This window comes from Eurosta solidaginis, chromosome 2 (genome assembly GCF_040869045.1).
Source record: "Eurosta solidaginis isolate ZX-2024a chromosome 2, ASM4086904v1, whole genome shotgun sequence".
NCBI classification, from domain to species: Eukaryota; Metazoa; Arthropoda; class Insecta; order Diptera; family Tephritidae; genus Eurosta; species Eurosta solidaginis.
The window spans coordinates 268,873,940-268,893,109 of record NC_090320.1 but is presented as its reverse complement, the minus strand read 5'-3'; the positions used below and the strand labels follow the sequence as shown (position 1 = coordinate 268,893,109).

At 36.6% G+C, this 19,170-nt stretch overlaps 1 protein-coding gene across 1 annotated transcript in view; it reads left to right on the top strand.

The window, feature by feature from the left end:
- The window catches only part of Slob (Slowpoke binding protein), a 304,418-nt gene extending 286,081 nt beyond the window's left edge, over positions 1-18,337 (top strand). The window contains exon 13 of the mRNA XM_067767941.1: positions 10,704-18,337. Coding sequence (XP_067624042.1) covers positions 10,704-13,881 — 3,178 coding nt within the window. The 3' untranslated portion in view covers positions 13,882-18,337. The remainder of the gene's footprint in view (positions 1-10,703) is intronic.
- Positions 18,338-19,170: the final 833 nt, after the last annotated feature.

Below are 19,170 nucleotides of genomic sequence, written 5' to 3'. Positions count from 1 at the left end.
AAGTCGTACCCGTTAGGTAATTTATTTTTTTTTTTTTTAATTTTCTTATGCAAGACATAATTTGTTTTTTTTTTTTTTTTATTGGAAAAAGTTAAATCATCGCTTTCAAAACTCTCGGCAATATTTGATTTTGTATAAACATTTTTAAAAAAAATTTTTCAAATAAATGAAAAATTTTTAATGTTTTATTTAATGAATTTGATCAAAGGTTTATAATTATTTTATCTTTATTATTTTTAAGAAATTATATTCAAAAAAAATCGATGAATAAAAACGATCTTAAAATATATGTTTTTAGCTTTGATTGAAAACGGAAAACAACCAAACTGGAATTAGTTATTTTTTTGCATAAAAAATTCGACAGAAAAAGTTGCTGCGCGAAAAATAAATTTGCAAAATTTGAAATTTGTGATAAAAAAAGAATATCTAACATTTGCAAAAAAATTTTAATTTTTCATAAAAAAAACTCTTAAACAAAATAGAATAAAGAATTATTTTTATAATTTTGTTAAAAAATACACAAGGCCAGCAATTTCCCAACAAGTTATACAAAAAAGGAGATTAAAATAAGAAAACAACTCAAGAAAAGAGTACAAAAAATTTTCAGATTTGAGCAAAATCGCTTTTGGATGAGTTGGCATAGAATGCCCCAGTTTTAAATTCAAATTATTCATGTAATATCATTGTTTGTTGTTTATCTTGAACTCGTCACTTCTTATTCATACTTTAACACCATTGACACAACACAAATTCTCATACTACATAGTAGGAATGTTACGAATATTCGCAAATTGTAACTTTGTATTGCCTAAAACGGCACATTTGACTTCGATCTTGCAAAAAAATTGAATTTTGTGAATGCAAACCAGCAACCTTATTCAGCATGATTGATGCTTCAAAATCACAGATTCAGCATACTTAATTAGATCCTCGTCGTTGCTATGGAATTTGGAATTTGGGCTATCCCTGAAGCTGAGTGTGGCCTGTGATCCTTTAATGGTAGAAGTCATTTGTTTTAAACTTGCTCTGATTTATTGATAGCGACTTTGATTTAAAAAAAAATCATATTTTGGTCCATTTTTGTAAATTTGGCGATTTAAAAAAGTTTTCTGAACATTCAGCTCTTAGCTAAGTCCATATTGAACAAAACTGAAACCAATGAAAATGAGAGTTATCTGCTTATTTTTTTCTTCAAAATCCCTTCTGACACGTGCATCCGAGTTCGCATCAGCAGATATCTTAAATTAATAATCCCAACATCCCTACTACCCCGACCTACACCACCCACAAATTTTCCACAAGTTCATTTGTGTGAGTATTTTAATACATATGTATTGTGATTGTTGTTACTTAAAACATACGCTACATCATTTCATCACCATCATTGGTTTGTTTTTTCTGAGTGTATGTGTGTTTATTTACGACTTTAATCAACATAAAAAGTGTTGTTTTGTCCATCCCAACAAAGAAAGTATTGACAGCAGCAGCTTTTTGAAGTATTTATATTCATCGTAAGTATGTACTCGAATGGTATGAGATTGAGAAAAAAAAATCATATGACACTTAATTAAAACAGTGAATTAAGGTTGCTCTCAGACCAGATATACACACAAATTAATTACATTCAGGCACTTCATTTCCGAGCATTTAATGTGGAAGAATCTCACAATACTGAACAACATTCAGAGTGTAATTGTGAGACGGTGGAAGAAATGCAATTTAACTAGAATTGTATTGCATCTTTTATTAATATGAGCCGGACCCGTGTGCATCTTGCGCAACCAATATAAAAGTCTCTTATCAAATATCAACAGAAATCAGCTATTCTATCAATCAATTTAAACTTACAGCTGGCGCTGCCATCTAGCGTATGGTAACAACTGCTGGTAATGCAGTGCAAATATTCACAATAGTGCCATACTACAAATAGATTTCTTTGGGTGCTCACAATCGTTTATTTTTAACAAATTATTTTAATAAAATATAGCTAAACAAAAGCACTATGGCCAAAATTGCCCAAAGCTCGCTAATAGCCCGAATCTCCATCTTTACAACCAAAACTTTATTTATAGATTTGGATTCCAAATAAGAGCGAAAAAGGGACCCGTACATAAAAACAGCAATTAGAAATAATATATATGATGACTTTACTTTGAAATGAATAAGGGCTAGGTGCATTAGCAGAGAATAGAAAAATGGTGTAACATTTTTGGTTAACTGAAGATAATAAGAAAATCCCAAAATCTCCCAGTGCGTCTTCCTTTTTTATCTATTAGCAGGCCGATTCTTAACATCAGGCAGAGCATTTAAAGAAAGCGCACAGCATACCTCGGCCCCTAAATTAATTAATAGTAGAAATATACACTGCAGCATAACTTCGACGTAAAACATAAATGAAAGCGCCACATCCGGCTCATTAGCAAAAAATATATGAAAGTTAAGTGAATGTGGTAGACAGATTACGGCCTTTCCTTCAGATCAATGTGACTCATGGAAACTCCCAATCGTACAAGGAATATAACTGAACCGTGATGGGATCTCGTTCTCAGAGTGTTTCGTCCTGAGGAGTGTTAACTCCATACATTTTACAATTCACTAAAGGGCCCATTAGTCATACTTAGCATAGACTTGAATTGACTTGAGAACTGTCACTTACAGTTCTGTTAAATGAACATTGCTTGTTACTGATTACTCAAAACTTGGCAACACTTGACTTGACTTAGAAGTCTGTTGAATTTTGATTTTCTATGTAAGTTCTAAGTGACGTTTACATTTTGAGATGCCATTTGTTTGTTTCCATTTCATTTTAACATTTCGTCATACAAATTGACATTTATTTAAAAATAAATTTCACAGGTGATTATGATGCCACCCCAGCGGGTTAGGGGGTCAGAATATACCCGCGGTAGGTATGCCTGTCGTAAGAGGCGACTAAACTACCAGATTCAAGGGGCTGTGCAGCGCAACCCTCAGGTTGCCAGCGCAATATATAGCTTCTCCAAACCCAATTGTCAACCTCACCTATCCGCGGCGAATCCTGTTTCATTAACAGACGAGGCTCTGGCGACCCTAAGTTCCTGCTGGAACTTGGGGTTGGGGAGGGAGGAGATGGCCTGAAGGTTTAATGTGGCCACATAAATCGCTACCGAGATGGTCGGGCTAGCACCTTAATGGTGCTGTGGTACCGTAGCGTACCGGATCTGTATCCGGCAAAGGACCATCACATCGACAACACTCCCCAAAGCCTTCGGGGACCAACCTTATCGCTACAACAACAACAACAACAACATGCCAGATTGTATGCGCTAAGTGGAGTTTAATCGTGGATAAGTTGCCTAGTTTACGCCAAGTCAAGTATGCTAAGTATCAGTAATGGGGGCTTAACATTGGCTTTATCAAGCATTATTTTAATCAATGCTTAGGTTAGCTTAGGTTGAACTGGCCGGTCCATGAGGACCTGACATAGACTGAATGAGTACGTAGCGTTACCAGATGTTTATTTAACGACCAAACTGAAAACCCCTATAAAAAACCAGGACCTATCATATATATTATTTCTAATTGCTGTTTTTATGTGCGGGTCCCTTTTTTCGCTCTTATTTGTAATTCAAACCTATAAATAAAGTTTTGGTTGTAAAGATGGAGATTCGGGCTATTAGCGAGCTTTAGGCAATTTTGGTCATAGTGCTTTCGAGCACCTATGCCACTGGCTTCTTATAGATCTGACAGCTGTATCACTCCTAACAGCTGGAGTCTTACACTGACAATGGCAGGGCACGAGCGTAAATCGTGCTCGATCGTTTCTACCTCCAACACTTCTTAAATTTGTTATCACTGACCAACACCAAATTTAAAGGCATGTGACGCCAGAAGACAGTGTCTCGTCATGAGTCTACAGTTCTCACTTTTCAATGATAGATGCAAGTCTAAGGTTGTAAGACCTACACATAATCTTCAACACTTTACAGCCCCGTGTTTGGACCTACGCCTTTCCAACTTGGGATGTAATTACGAACTGATGATCAAATTTGCTTCAAGTTATTATGGCAATCAATACTTTCTTTGTTCTAGTGCATTCTAACGATTCAATTTTAACTTAGATATATAAATGTTTGAAAATCAGCATGATAATTTTTTTTAATAACTTTACCAAATTTTTAAAAATTTGCTCATATATATAAATGTTTGTTATGACTAGTAAATTTAATCTTAATAGTAAATTTATAACATACCTAACAATTACTGTTTGCCACTAACATTAAGTATAATTTATACAATTTTGTTATTTTTTAATATATTTGTTATTATGCCAATTATTTTGTTTCTCTATTTTTTATTTCTATTTTGCTCATTCCCTTTTGAAAAAATCATAAATTTTTAATACATATTTTTTAAATTATATTTGATAATATTATGTGTTACAAAACTTTGTATAAATAGTGATCAAACTGCGCCCTACGAAGCCTTTCGTATGTACTAACATTTTTAGAAATGCATACAACTTAACTCAAAAACTACAACAAATTCCATCAATACTACTACATACTACTATTTATTATGGATGTTTAATATTACTAAATTGCCTATTTTGCGGTTTTGTTTGCCACAATAAAAAAAAAATTACCGGATACAGTACCCACTCGTACCTTCATAATAATAATTGACAGAACAACCCAACCGTCTAAGTTACTCCACCTACCTACTACTAATTCAAATCTACTACTACATACAAAATTTAATGTGCAAATATTAGCTAAAGTGGTAAGTGTTATTTATGTTATTTACATTTTATATTCTGCTTTTTTTTTTTGTAATCACAACAAAATTCTCACAAAAATTATAACTGTTACAAAAAGACAAACAAAACCACACAAAATTTAGCGAACAAAATTTTAGAATTTTATGCAAAATACAGCTAAGTTTAGTATGTAAAAAAAAAAGTAGTAATGCAAGAAAATGTGTTAATATCACTATTATTATTTTTTATCTCATTTCTCGTTGTTGTTGTTAATTGCTATTTCAATATGACTTCTACACCTTTTCCAGTTTAAGTTCAGAAAATTACAATTCAAGTTCAGAGATTTACAATTCAAGTTCAGAATTTTCAATTCAAGTTAAGAAAATTACAATTCAAGTTCAGATATCCCAATTTAAATTCAGAAATTTACAATTCAAATTCAGAAAATTACAATTCAAGTTCAGAAATTCCGATTTAAATTCAGAAATTTCCAATTCAAGTTCAGAAATTTCCAATTCAAGTTGGTTTCAATTCAACTCCATAAAATTACAATTCAAGTTCAGAATTTTCAATTCAAGTTCAGAAAATTTGTCGGGTATTTTTTTTTTCATCCAATGGAAATAAATGTATGTAAGATGGTATCTATGTATGTGTTAAGGAAGCATTAGACATCTTAACTTAACTAAATCAATTTTGCGAGATAACGAAGAAAAAAACTCTCGCTCATAAGAAGCAGTTGCAATGCCATCCAGCTGTACTCTTAGCGTCACAACCATTGTTCTGCTCTGAGTATGACAGCAGTGATGACGAAGATATGACCACTTAAACAGTCAACGGAACATCCACACTCCCGGAAGTAACGTATAGGCACTGTATGCATAAATCTTGGAGCCATATGTCAAAATATCTCAACTTATCCGCTATCATCATTATTCATCATGAATTGGCACTTAATCGCGATTTTGGCAGTTCGTAACAAATCATGCCAGCTTTCCCTGTTTCGCGGTAACTGACGGCGATTGGGAGCACCATGAGAGGTCAAGTGGTCCTCCACCTTCGCAACTCTGTGGAGGTCTCTCCCTTTCACTGCTTCCAAACTGCTGTTTCGATTGAAGTACTTTCTTGGGCGCGCGTCATGATGCACTTGTTGGAAAGAATTATCCTTCATTTGATTTCAAGGTTCGGGATGAACACACCTTGAAGAAAACTTGGGGTGCACTATACGCAAGCCACCATTTAGGCAACATAGTCAACGAAGCATCAACACTTCCGCAAGTAACATATAAGTATAAAATTAATTAATTAAAATAACTTTTGAAAATTAACACCTACTTATAAATTTCTGAATTCGAACTGTAATTTTCTGAACTTGAAATATAATTTTCTGAACTTGAATTGTAATTTTCTGAACTTGATATGAAAATTCTGAACTTGAATTGTAGTTTTCTGAATTTAAATTGGAATTTCTGAACTTGAATAAGGTCCCAAGTTACGATGTACCAGTGCCTAAAGAAGCTCTTCAACCTCAATTCTTTGCCGTTTATTTATATTGTACATATTGTCACTAGACAACGCTAAAATCTACATTTTGAAAGGAGACAATTTTGTGACTTCAAAGGTGTAGTAGAAAACTATCCATGTGAGATACCCGACTCACTTACTAACATCATCAAACTTGCTACCTACGTTTCTTCCGCTGTTGCGATCAAATTGCCGCTATAGGGGTTCCGATTATAAAATTCGTCTCTCCGGCTGTACGAAATCACGGATTGGGATGACTGTGTTTTCTGGTCATTGTATTCTGGAACTCATGTATCCCGATCCAACACAACGGTTGAAAAGTGGATCCATCTTTAAACCTAACGGAAATAAGATATCGGCAACAAACCTGTGTTACAGAAACTACTTCAATGCACTGACTTGCACTTATAAACGGTATCCAATTTCTATTGTTTGGCCCACAGCGCACAGCCATAAAAGATCTTGGCAGGACAGCATGGTAGTTAGTAAGAACAAGTCAATGCATTGAGGAAGTCTTTGGAACAGCGCTTTAAAGATATAGTGATTCACTTGTCAACCATAGTGTTTGATCGGGATGCATGAGTTATGGGACCCGATTTTGCTATGATGCACGTCTAACTTGCATACTTTCTCCGGCTACGACTTCGAGCTTGTTGTTGTTGTTGAATTAACGATAAAGACAATCCTCGAAGGTTTTGGGCAGTGTTATCAATGTTATTGGTCCTTTGCCCTATACGTTCCGGTACCATCTCGTGAACGATGAATATAAGCACACACGACACATATAAGCAAATCTTCTAGGCCATCCCGCCCTCCACCCCCTAGTTCCATGAGGGATCGCCAGAGCATCGGCTGATAAATATGCATATGATACATTCAAATTTGTAACAGAATTCCCCTCGCGTAGGTGATATTGACAATTGGATTGCGGAAGCTCTGAAGCTACAAAGCTTTGTATTGCGCTTATCAACCCGTTGAATCCCACGACTTTGTGCTAGGAGTCCTTTGCATACTTTTTACACTTATTCGTCTATTAACTTCCAGCGTTTTCTTCATTCTCATTTTTCATCCACCTGGATACGAATGCGACTCGTTGATAACATCCGGAACTCTCTTATTTTGGCGTTGGTTAACTTTCAGTCCATCCAACAGTCATGTATAAACTTTTTCATAAGGTCTTTGGACTTCGTCTCTGTACCACATAATAATATATTCATATGCTGAGCTGATAGCCCTAGCTGCTATGGCTATGCTCGGGTCAGAATATACCCGCGGTAGGTATGCCTGTCGTAAGAGGCGACTAAAATACCAGATTCAAGGGGCTGCGTAGCGCAACCCCATCAGGTTGCCAGCGCAATATATAGCTTCTCCAAACCCAATTGTCAACCTCACCTATCCGTGGCGAATCCTGTTTCACTAACAGACGAGGCTCTGGCGACCCCAAGCTCCTCATGGAACCTGGGAGTAGGGAGGGAGGGATGGCCTGAAGGTTTAATGTGGCCATATAAATCGTTCCCGAGATGGTCGAGCTAGTACCTCAATGGTGCTGTGTTACCGAAACGCACCAGATCGGTATCTGGCAAAGGACCATCACAGCGATAACTCCAAAGCCATCCTGGAGAAACCTTATCGCTACAACAACAACAACAGTAATATTTTTCATATTGATGGTCGTTTTCCGCTCAGCTGCCGCTCTGAATAGGCATAAAAACATGTAAGTCCCGTCCCACCAATTTGTGCGTGAAGCCGATAGGAAGGGAACTCGACAAAAAATCTTTGGAGGTATATCGCACCTTGTATTGTCAAAACTTTATTATAGTTAAATCGAAACCAGCTTCGACTATTTGATTTGATTATTTAAAATGACATCTGCATGGCAACGGATGTGGAACCGCACTCTAAAAATTGTCTTCGCATTGTAGTTTGTTACTACGCTTGTCTTATCCCGCTGCTCGCAGAAAAAACCTTAGATTCCGTTGAACTATGAAGTAAAACTTTATTGAAAAGTTGACCGTTGGGCCCAAAATGATATGCGAAGAGTCGACAAATGAAACCGCAAGCAAACAATAGCGAAGGATCGTGATATGGTTCCGAGATCATAGCTGGGCTGGGAATTTTCAATTCCACTACCAGAAATTTTTAATGCCCAATTATGGTTTGGCAGATCCCGTTGCCGATTTGGCAACGCCCCTAAATACAATCTCGAAATAGTCCCAAGATAATACCGAAATGATCTCGAAAGATATAGCTCCGTAAGGACCCAAAAACATTTTCCGCAAACAGATTAGAAAAAATACGAAATGGTCTCGAATTGATCTCGAAGTTTTCACGACACATTCCCAAAATACCCAGAGTAAGTTCCGAAATAGACTGCAATTTCCAAAATGATTAAGAAATAGGCCTGAATTGACATAAGGTCGACGGTCATAACGCCCATTGACCTTATGACCACTTCAAATAGCCACAAATTCATTTGAAGTTATGACCATATGAAGCGGTTAAATTTCAAATGGTTACAATGTCAAAGACATTGATCCTGCTTATGGAAATCCCATTTGTTATTTCTGAAGTGGAGTTAAGATCAATTATTTCTCTTTTGCGCCTCCAACTATTAAAATGTTAACAACTATTGAATTACAGTTACGTTTTATTGTTTTTACTATATTTTTGTTCGGAGGCTTATTTGTTCCTTTCATTGGAGTGTGGTTTCACGTGTTGTGTCCCAAGCCCAGCGCACAACCCGCTCAGCGGGGATGAAAATATTATTTGCACGTTTATATAGCGAGCCGCTTGATCCGTAAGGGACCGGAAGTAGTCAGCTGCTTGAACCGCATGCAAAGGAATATCTCTGGCCATTCCCAGGTGAATGGCGGTCAGAAGCCTTCCCCAATCTCGTGGACTTTTCTACACACGGCTTCACCCTCCAAAAAAGTAAAGTCCTCTCTCGGCAAACAAAAATCATCCTCTACAAGTCACTTATCGTACATGACATGAACCATGTCAACATCAGATGAAGCGGCTCTGTGAGAGTTCGAGAGAAAAGTTCTTCGAAAGATTTTTGCACCTCTACGCGTTGGCGATGGCGAGTACCGAGATTTAATCGACGAGCTGTACGAGCTTTACGCAGACATCAACATAGTACAGTGAATTAAAACGCAGCGGCTAGGCCATGTTGAAATGAATGAAAGATGACGCTCCGGCTAAGAAAGTGGAAAGAGCGCGGCCCCCACTCCATTGGCGGGACCAGGTGGAAAACGATTTCAACTCCCGTGGTGTGACGAATTGGCGCCAGTTGGCAGTGAGAAGAAGCGACTGCCGCTCCTTGTTGGATGGCCATAATGGACTTGAACCCAGGGCTCTATATATGGTTATGGTCCTTTTCCCGAAAATTTACCAAAATGACCATAAAGTTAAAGTAATTAAGGTCATAAAGTCAATATTATCGCCAATTGAAATAGACATAACGTCATTTGAATTTTTGGTCATTGACCTTATGTCACCCTACCCCCCAAAAGAATTCACAGCTGGTCTCGAAGCCCAAACATTCACACTACCACAATTACAATACTAAAGAGATACGACTTTATAGCTTAATTCTTAAACTGCATATTTATATTTTAGCATACCTATAATGTATTTAATTAGCGAGACATGCTCATATTGCTTTATACAATTGTTTTTGTTATTGATATTATAGAAAAATTGCAAAGTTTTACGAACGCTCTTATAAACATTCCACACAATTAGGATTAAAAAGCATATCGAATTAGTATGTACCTAAATGGTGAATAAAGGAATAGCAACAAAAAGGCAATACTTAGAGACGAATTACAAAGCGAGCAGCGGGGCATTCATAAGGCTGAATGGTTAAAGGCTTCTGCCTTTACACTAGTATAAAGTGTGAATGTTGGTGATATCGAGTTCAATACTCAGCTCCCGAAAAGCTAGCTGATGAAGAAGTGAAATTCAGAAAAATGTCGTAGTAACCATCTCCGTTTGTAAAAATGTGCAATTTTTCTCTAATATCTATAAATTATTTATATTTCTGTAGTGTTTAAAATGCTAGTTTTTATTGTAGTTGTCGTTCTAATAAAAATTGTTTCTTATCAATTGTTATCCTTGTTTTTAATTATTTTCATTGTGTTACGCCGACTCTACTCCTCTAACTTCCAGTGCTTGCCCAGCCTTATAATTCGCTTCCTGTATTTTCTATCAAAACTCTCAATCACATATCACAGCTCACTGCTCACAGCTCACAGCCACATACATTAAGTACACCATACACCTTTTACGACAGCTCATTCAATATTGTGCAAGTGAACAAAAAATACCGCTTAAGTACTATAAGTAACTGTACCATATTAATATGTACATATATTTAAACAAAAATTTTTTTTTATCTCCCATTTCTCAATTTCCTTTATTCTTTATTAACAAAAAACAGCTTTAGCCGAACAATGGACTCTTTTGATATATCAAGCGATTCTGAGGAAGGCCTGCTCGATGAAGTTTTGGTCAATGGCAATTATCATCAAAAACAACGTTTACAACAACTACAACGCATGCAAAATTATCATCAGCGTCAACATCATTCCTATCCACAACATTATTATGGCGAATTCATGGAATTCTCCTCACGCCACCAACACCAACACCCACAATACAAGCGTACACAATACTTCGATCAAAGTAGTAAAACATTAGAATATGAGACTATAGAATCATCACCTTTACACTATTGTGAAAATACCACCACTCAATCTGATGACAATATCTATAGCACTCAAGAAGAGCAACAATTGACCCCTTATGAAAACCAAAAACAAATAGAGTCACCGAAATCCACACCACTAGCACAACCATCACCACCGTCTGTGCCAGCACTCCAGCTTCCCACAATACATTGTAGCTCCAGTAATAATTTGAACGCACCAACAATGGGCACTTCAAGTGCTACTGGTCGCTCATCCGGAAGTAGCACAAGTATTGCATCGATATGTGGTGATGGCGCCTGTATAAGTGCAACAGCTTCACCACCAGCAACATTTATTGTACAGCAATATAATGATGATACGACAAGTGAAAATACTATACAGCCAGGTCAATTGGAAGTCGAAGGCGACGAAAGTACATCGAACAATGACAGCTCATCGGCAAGCAGTGAAACAGCAGGCGTCGGCGCACATCAAGTTGTGGATACGTCGTCTATAAGTCCAAGTTTTACAATGACCGACGACGATAGCGCACAAGCGTCCACATCAGCAGCAGCAGCTGCGGCCGCGAATCTTGCTACAGCGGGTGCATCCTTCAATCATCAATTGACAGCTGACATGTGTAACTATAAAAATTCAAAAAGTCGTCGACTTGAGTATTCGCTCAAGTGTTTGAAATATGGACGTAGTAATCCATCACAAGATTCGGCATTTGGTTCGCTGACCGATAATGATTTTTCTGTGGGTTCAACTAGCTTTCGCATAAATAGTTTTCAGTCAATTTCCTCGCCCATCGATGAGGGTGTGGAGGATGTTATTATTGCAACAACAACTGGCGGTAAGGAAACATGCCTGGAGCTTGCAACCATACCGCGTAGCATGGTGTCGCAAGATTCTGCTATATCATCACCATGCCGTGAGAGTTCGCCAAGTAATTTTTTGCATATTGATGACGCCATGTCGGGCTCTTGTTCGGGTGCATCTACCTCGTCCGGCGGTTCGGCTGGCGTCGGCCATATACGTCCACAACAATTTCCCGTCTCACTATCGCCTAAAATACTCGTCACTGCCACTACTAACTCAAGCAATTCGTCACTTTCGTCCTCAAGCGCTGCACTACCACAACATAATACACAACAACAACAGCAATTCGATCCACCTAAAATACTTGTGAATGATCAAAACTCTATATATACTACGTCGCCCTCCAAACGTAACGGTACTATTGAGGTATTCTCACAAAAATATCGTGTAAGTTCTTTCGAGGATATGTCACCGAATAAACGGTCGTCGGCTGCATCGGATAAGCTGCTTAAAAATGTCAATCGTATGGCCTTCCGTTCATTGGAAGAAGAGCGTCGTATCGATAGCGCTTTTATGCCTATTGTGGATCGCACGAACTCGGAAAATCGCGTCAATAATATGCAACGTGATGAGAAATACAAAAAACTTACACACTCCTCTTTTCGTATTAGTAAAACTTCAAGTCAGGTTGTGGTCTATGATAGTGGCTCTAGTGAGGTCATCGACAGCACTTCACCACTGGGTAATGCAAGCATCATAACGAGTATTGATGAGCTACAGCGACCAGCCACTGCCTCGGGATCGATTAGCAGTAGGCAAACACTGTGGCGTGATAGCAAATTTTATCGTAAGAATCGTATCGCCAAATCAAATGATTCTCTATTAGAAACCTCACCCAATCATTCGGCGCGCTTATCGCCATCCTCGTTGCGTGACAATCACTACGACAGTAGTTCCTCTTATGGCAGTCGCAGTCATAGTCGTCAGTCGTTAAATCATGGTAGTTCTATTAATGAGATTGTCGCATTAAATGCAGGATACGGTGGTTTTGGTAGTGCTAGCGGCGGTAGTGGCGGTCAAGGCTTATCAGTCACTACTAGCTTCTGCAACAATGTCGGCTCTGCTGGCGCTGGTCGACGTTATTGCAGTTCGAAGAGTGAAGATCTTGCTGATTCGAATGATTATTTACGTGTTATGGATACGCGTAAATCGTACTCGGAGCGTCATTTAGTGACGTTGACGAAACTCAAGCAAACGGCTATAAATAATACGACGAATAACGAGAGAGAGCAATATTGCGCGTCGGAGGATGGAATGAGCTTATATGATGACAATAATGTTTACGGTTATGTGTATTTTCCGGAACAACAACAACACAAACAGCAATATCATCAGCATCATGCCATCAAACAACAGCAACAACAACATCGACAGCAACAACAAACGCAGCACCGACGCAACGCACATTTTCATCAACAACCGCAAGCAAACCCAACAATGCAGAAACAGCAACAACAAATACAGAAAAAACAACACATCCACCACCAACAGCAACAGCAAAAACAACAAAATCAAACACACCAACAACAACCGAAGCGTCCTCACCCGAATCAATTCAGCTGGAGCAGCTGTTCCATAAATCGCCTTAGAACTTCCAATATTAAGACAACATCATTGGCAACGCTTTCCTGCCATGAAAATCTAATCTACTCTGCTTCAGCACATCCGCCTCCAAACACTGCCAGCAGCAATACAGTCGTCGGAGATACAATTACAGCGTTGCCACATGTATCACGTAGCTCATTTTTCAAGTCGGTCGATCATTTTGTGAATTTAACTGAGAGGCATAACGGTGGCAGTGATATTGATGCTAGCAGTGGTGGCAGCGGTACCAGTGCCAGTGTCGCCACTGATTATAATAGCTCACCCGACGAATCGCCAGCGCACCAAACTTTGAGCGCTGCTGAACTTTCAAAAATGTTTGCCATGCACGATGCTCAGGGTAGTCAGTGTAGTGAGGAGAAAATTCCGCTGCTGGACAGCGTCGAAATGTCACCCATCAGTCCGACTGAGCCGGAGGAATTGTTAAATGATGAGAAAATGTGACATACAAAATTTCAGTAAATTCACACTGGAGGAACTTGAAGTAGCTATAGAATTGTTACAATCTCTATAAGAAGTGGCTATAATTAGATATGTACTTTCAAAAATTGGGGAGGTTTTACAAGCGTTGGTATCAATATTTTTGAAACAGTCTCGAGATATAGGCCCAAACGTGGACCCGAGTACACCTAGAATGTGTTTATAGAATATGGATAACAAATGAAAGCTGTTGATAAGTGCTATAGTAGAAGGTAATTTTCATACCCCTGGGTGACTAGGGTATCGAGATATAGGCCGAAACGTGGGCCCGTGAACACCTAGACAAAAAAAAAACAAAAAAGCTGTTGATAAGTGCTTTAGTACAGGGTAGTCTTCATACCTATTAGTGAATAGGGTCTCGAGATATAGGCTAAAACGTGGATGAGAGTAACACTAGGATGTGTTTTTACATTATGGGTCTCAAATTGAAGCTGTTGACGTGTGCTTTAGTACAGAGTCAGTTTTATACCGCTGAGTGACTAGGGTCTCGAGATATAGACCAAAACGTTGACCCGGATACCCCTAGAACGTGTGTGTTATATGGATATCAAATGAAAGCTGTTGCATCAACAATTACATGTTACATCAAAATTTTAGAAACAAGTTTTTTCAATTAGAAGACAATTTTTCTAAGCGGGGTCGCCCCTCGGCAGTGTTTGGCCAGCACTCCGATTGTATTTCTGCCATGAAAAGCTCTCGGTAAAAACTTATCTGCCTTGCAGATGCCGTTCGGAGTCGGCATAAAACAAGTAGTTCCCGTCCCGCCAATTTGTAGAAAATATTAAAAAGGAGCACGACGCAAATTGGAAGAGAAGCTCGGCCTTAAATCCCTTCGGAGATTATCACGCCTTTCATTTTTGTTTTGTTTATTCGATTTGCCTGAAATTTGGTATACAAATTTGCCTATATTAGTATTTACGATTTTTTCCGGGAAGTAGACCAGAGACGGACTGGGACTGGGATTAGGACTAGGACTGGGACTGAGACTCGAAGTGGGACTGGGAATAGGACTCTGAATGGGACTGGAACAAAATACACACCACCCTCTGGGACTGGCAATACGGGATGAAGAATAATGAGAAGAATTTGAGAGAAGGAGACTGGGAAAGAGATAGAATGAGACGAAGATGGAGATAGATGAAGCGAAAAGACGCAGGGAGGAGTGAGTAAAAGGATTAGGAAAAAGTGAGAGGGGGGGAGGGCAGAGTTAGACGGAAGAAGCTTATTTAAATGTATTCATATAGACCAAATTTAGGGCAGAACAATGTCTGCCGGGTCTGCTAGTATACTGTAATGAATTTTGTGCAATTCCGTTTATTTGCAACCTTCTTCTAACTACTAATCACTATACTGTTGAATAAATAACTCCACTATTCAATAATTCAAATTGGCCTTTATTCAAGTACTACTACTTCTCGACAGATAACGTGCTTAAATCAAACTCATTCGTCGTGCCTTAGCTGCTGCTGCGAGTGATACTTCCTCAGATAATTGCCTACTTTTGGGAGCATCTCAGATAAGATATATGCATGTGTTTGTACGTCTCTTCTCCGCTGCGTGTACGTACATATGTGTAGACATAATAATTGATTCGTTTATGTAGATACAAGTGACTGCCTGCTTTATTGTTGTTGTTGCTTCATTTACTTAGCATCAGACTAGTGATGTGAGTATCACTTAGTGTCACTAATATTCGTCACAATACATATATGAAATGGCAACTTCAGGAGACTTAGGTATTAATGTTTTCGGTTTGCATCCTATTTCTTGACATTGGTCGTATTTTTGTTAGGTGGAAAAATGAAGCTTTATGCACTAGACGGATATTTATGCTCGATACTAAACTTTATTGTAGACAGGTTATCCAAATGTGCAACACCTTTCTTCCCCTGAATAGCTGCCCACTTAAACCTTACCTCACACGGCCCACCCATTTTCGTATTCAACTGAAACCACATTTACCATTACTTTAGCTACCGAAGCGTGCTACTTGAGCTCTTTGGTTAATTTCACGTTATTTGGCTAGACAACCTTTTTCACGTGCTGACCATATCCCACAGGAACTTGCGCAGATCACTTTATGTGTGACATTGCAAATTTTTGCTTCCCCCCACCTTCATTCCTATGAGGAGTGATCGCATTTGAATAAGGTGTGTAGTACGTCACCACCGTGGTGTGGTGGCAACGTGCTCCGCCTACGAGACCGAAGATCCCCTGGGGTCACGCCCCTGGCAAAGCATCATCAAAATTAGAATAAAGTTTTTCTAAGCGGGGCCGCTCCTCGGCAGTGATTTGGCAAGCACTCCGAGCGTATTTCTGCCATGATAAACTAACTTCACAATGAAAACTAAACTACCTTGCAGATGCCGTTCGGTGTCGGCGTAAAACATAAGAGCCGCTCCAATTTGTAGGAAAAAATAAAAAGGAGAACAACGGGAATCAGAAAAGAAGTTTGGTCTAAAATCTCTTCGGAAGCTATCGCGCTTTACATTTATTTTTTGTTAAGCTGCCAGATCATTGTAGCGTTTTTCATTCCGAGGGAGTAACCGTACCCAAATCACTATAAAACACTGGAAAAAAATAGCTTAAACTACAGTCGCGTCAACTTTTATATTGTGTTGGAGTGAATGCAATCGCTGGAAAGAATCGGGATAGGGAGAAGCCAACATATACATATATTGGGTCTCAGGGCATGTGGGAATAGATGGGAATAAAAAAGCGAATGAACTATCTAAAAAGGGCGCATCCCTCGAAGCTTGTTCCGTAGACATCCAAATAAGATTGGGCGAAATTAAAAGAAGGCAATAGTTCCACATGATGGAGCTAGCGGATAAGGTGTTGACCCAAGCGCGGGCCTGTAAAGTGTCGAAGCTCATGTGTAGGTCTTACAACCTTAGACTAAGAAGGACTCTAGACTCGTGACGGGTATTCTGACTGGGCACTGCCTTCTGGCATCACATGCCTTTAATTAAGGCTTGGTCAGTTATAGTAGATATAGGAAGTGTGGTTTAAATCCAGCTATTAGGAGTGACAGATCTTGAAGCAGCAAGTGGCACAAAAAGCTTTTAATATTTGCCAAGAGGGCGGAGTTATTTCGTAACATATGCACTGGTTTTTATAGGGTTTTTGAATTTGATCGTTAAATAAACTTCTGGTAGCACTACGTACTCATTCAGTCTATGTTAGGGCTTCATGGACCGGCCAGTTCAACCTAACTTAACCTTTTAAGAAAAAATGTATGTCACTAGATCTACCAATTGTCAGTTCCCAAATAAGTAAGAGACTATAAAAGCAGGTCTATCTATTATCAAATTCAATTGAAAACAGATATCTTATATTCCTTTTTACCAGTGAAGGTGAGAAAATGCTGTTTTTAGAATGTCTTAGCGAATGGTTTAGGAACAGAAATGTTTGCACCGATCAAAATGTTTAGCGAAATTTTTCAAAAAATTACTTCAATTGCTTGTTCCACCCCAATAATATGTTGAAAGTATGGAATTAAAATAATACAAAAGTTGTCCATTCGGAAACATAAAATTACGTTATATTGAAACGAGAGAACGTACATAAAAAAAAAACAATAAAAAATTAATGCTTTCATGATAAAAATAATAAACTATCGCCAGCACTAAAAAATTACCATCCTTATGATAATTTTAAGTATAAAAGTATATATTTATGTATTTTAGTGAATATTTTTTTTAAGAAATCCTTTTAGTCTTAAACCGATGAGAGTTAAACAAATTTTTAATTAACTATGAAATAGAAAGAATAGTAAATTAAATCATATACAATATGACGTAATATTTAGGGAAAACGTTATTTGCTGGAAAAACAAATTTAAAAAATTAAACAAATTCTTAATATATAGAAAAATATATATATATCGAAATGCGAACTTTTAACTATGTAAGGTAAAAAGCTGTTGCTGTTTTGCAAAAAAAAAAAAATGTGTAGTTTTACACATGAAATAACTTTTTCCTGAAAAACTAAGTGTTAAAGTTTGTGAAATAATATGAACTAAAAAATAAATATCAACCGCATCGAGCTTTCGAAAAAACTTAAGTGAATATTTCATGAAAGTGAAAAAATGTCTAAAAAGCGGAAAACATATTATAAGTTGCAAGTAAAATCCAAATTAAAATTCAAATTAGGATTAAAATTAAAATTAAAATTAAAATTAAAATTAAAACTAAAACTAAAATTAAAACTAAAATTAAAAACAAAACTAGAATTGAAATTAACACTAAAGTTAAAATTAAAATTAAATGTAAAATTAAAATTAAAATAAAAATTAAAATTAAAAATAAAATTATAATTAAAACTATAATTTAACTTTAAATTAAAATTCGAAATAAAATTAAAATTAAATTTAAAATTTTAATTAAAACTAATATTAAAACTTAAATGCAAAGTAACCTTAAAGCAAAATAAAATTAAAATTAAAACTCAAACTAAAATTTAAACTATAATTTAAAATTTAAGTTAAAATTGAATTTAAATAAAACAATTTTAGATTAAAATTAAAATTTAAGTTCAAATTAAAATTAATATTTAAATTTAAATCAATATTAAAATTAATATAAAAAATGAGATTTAATTTAAATTTTAATTTTAATTAAAACTAAAACTTAAGCCAAAATTTAAATTAAAAGTTGAAAAAATATAAATATAATGCCCAATTGGCAAATAAAGAGAAGTAAAAATAAAAATAAACATAAACATAATTTATAAATATAAAAATTTCAATAAAAGTAAAAAATTAGTTTTCAAACAATAAATACATAAACCAAACTGGCAATGTATAAATAATTATGACTTTATGACAGTAATGGTTAATGATAATTAAATCATACTAAATGTAAAATTAAATTGCAAAGGTAAAATATTAGTTAAAAATTGAAAATAAAACAAAACAAAATTAATTTAATAAAATATGTAAGTACATAGTTGTATTAAACATTTATATAAACAATAATAATAATTTTAAGTATGTAAACAACGCCATCACTGCTGGCAAATTTTATTCACATTTACTTAAGAGTTAAGGCTTAAGTATACTTTAAGCCGCATTAGCATTAAATAGTAAGCTTACGAGAACGCGAATGCCCAATATTTTGGTAGTAAACCAGCTTTAAAAAATATAAGTAAATAAATTTCTAATGAGTATTTAATTGCTCTCAGCATATTTAATTTAAATGAGAAAATTACGAATTTTAAAACGTATGACTTCAAACCAGGGATGCACCTTAA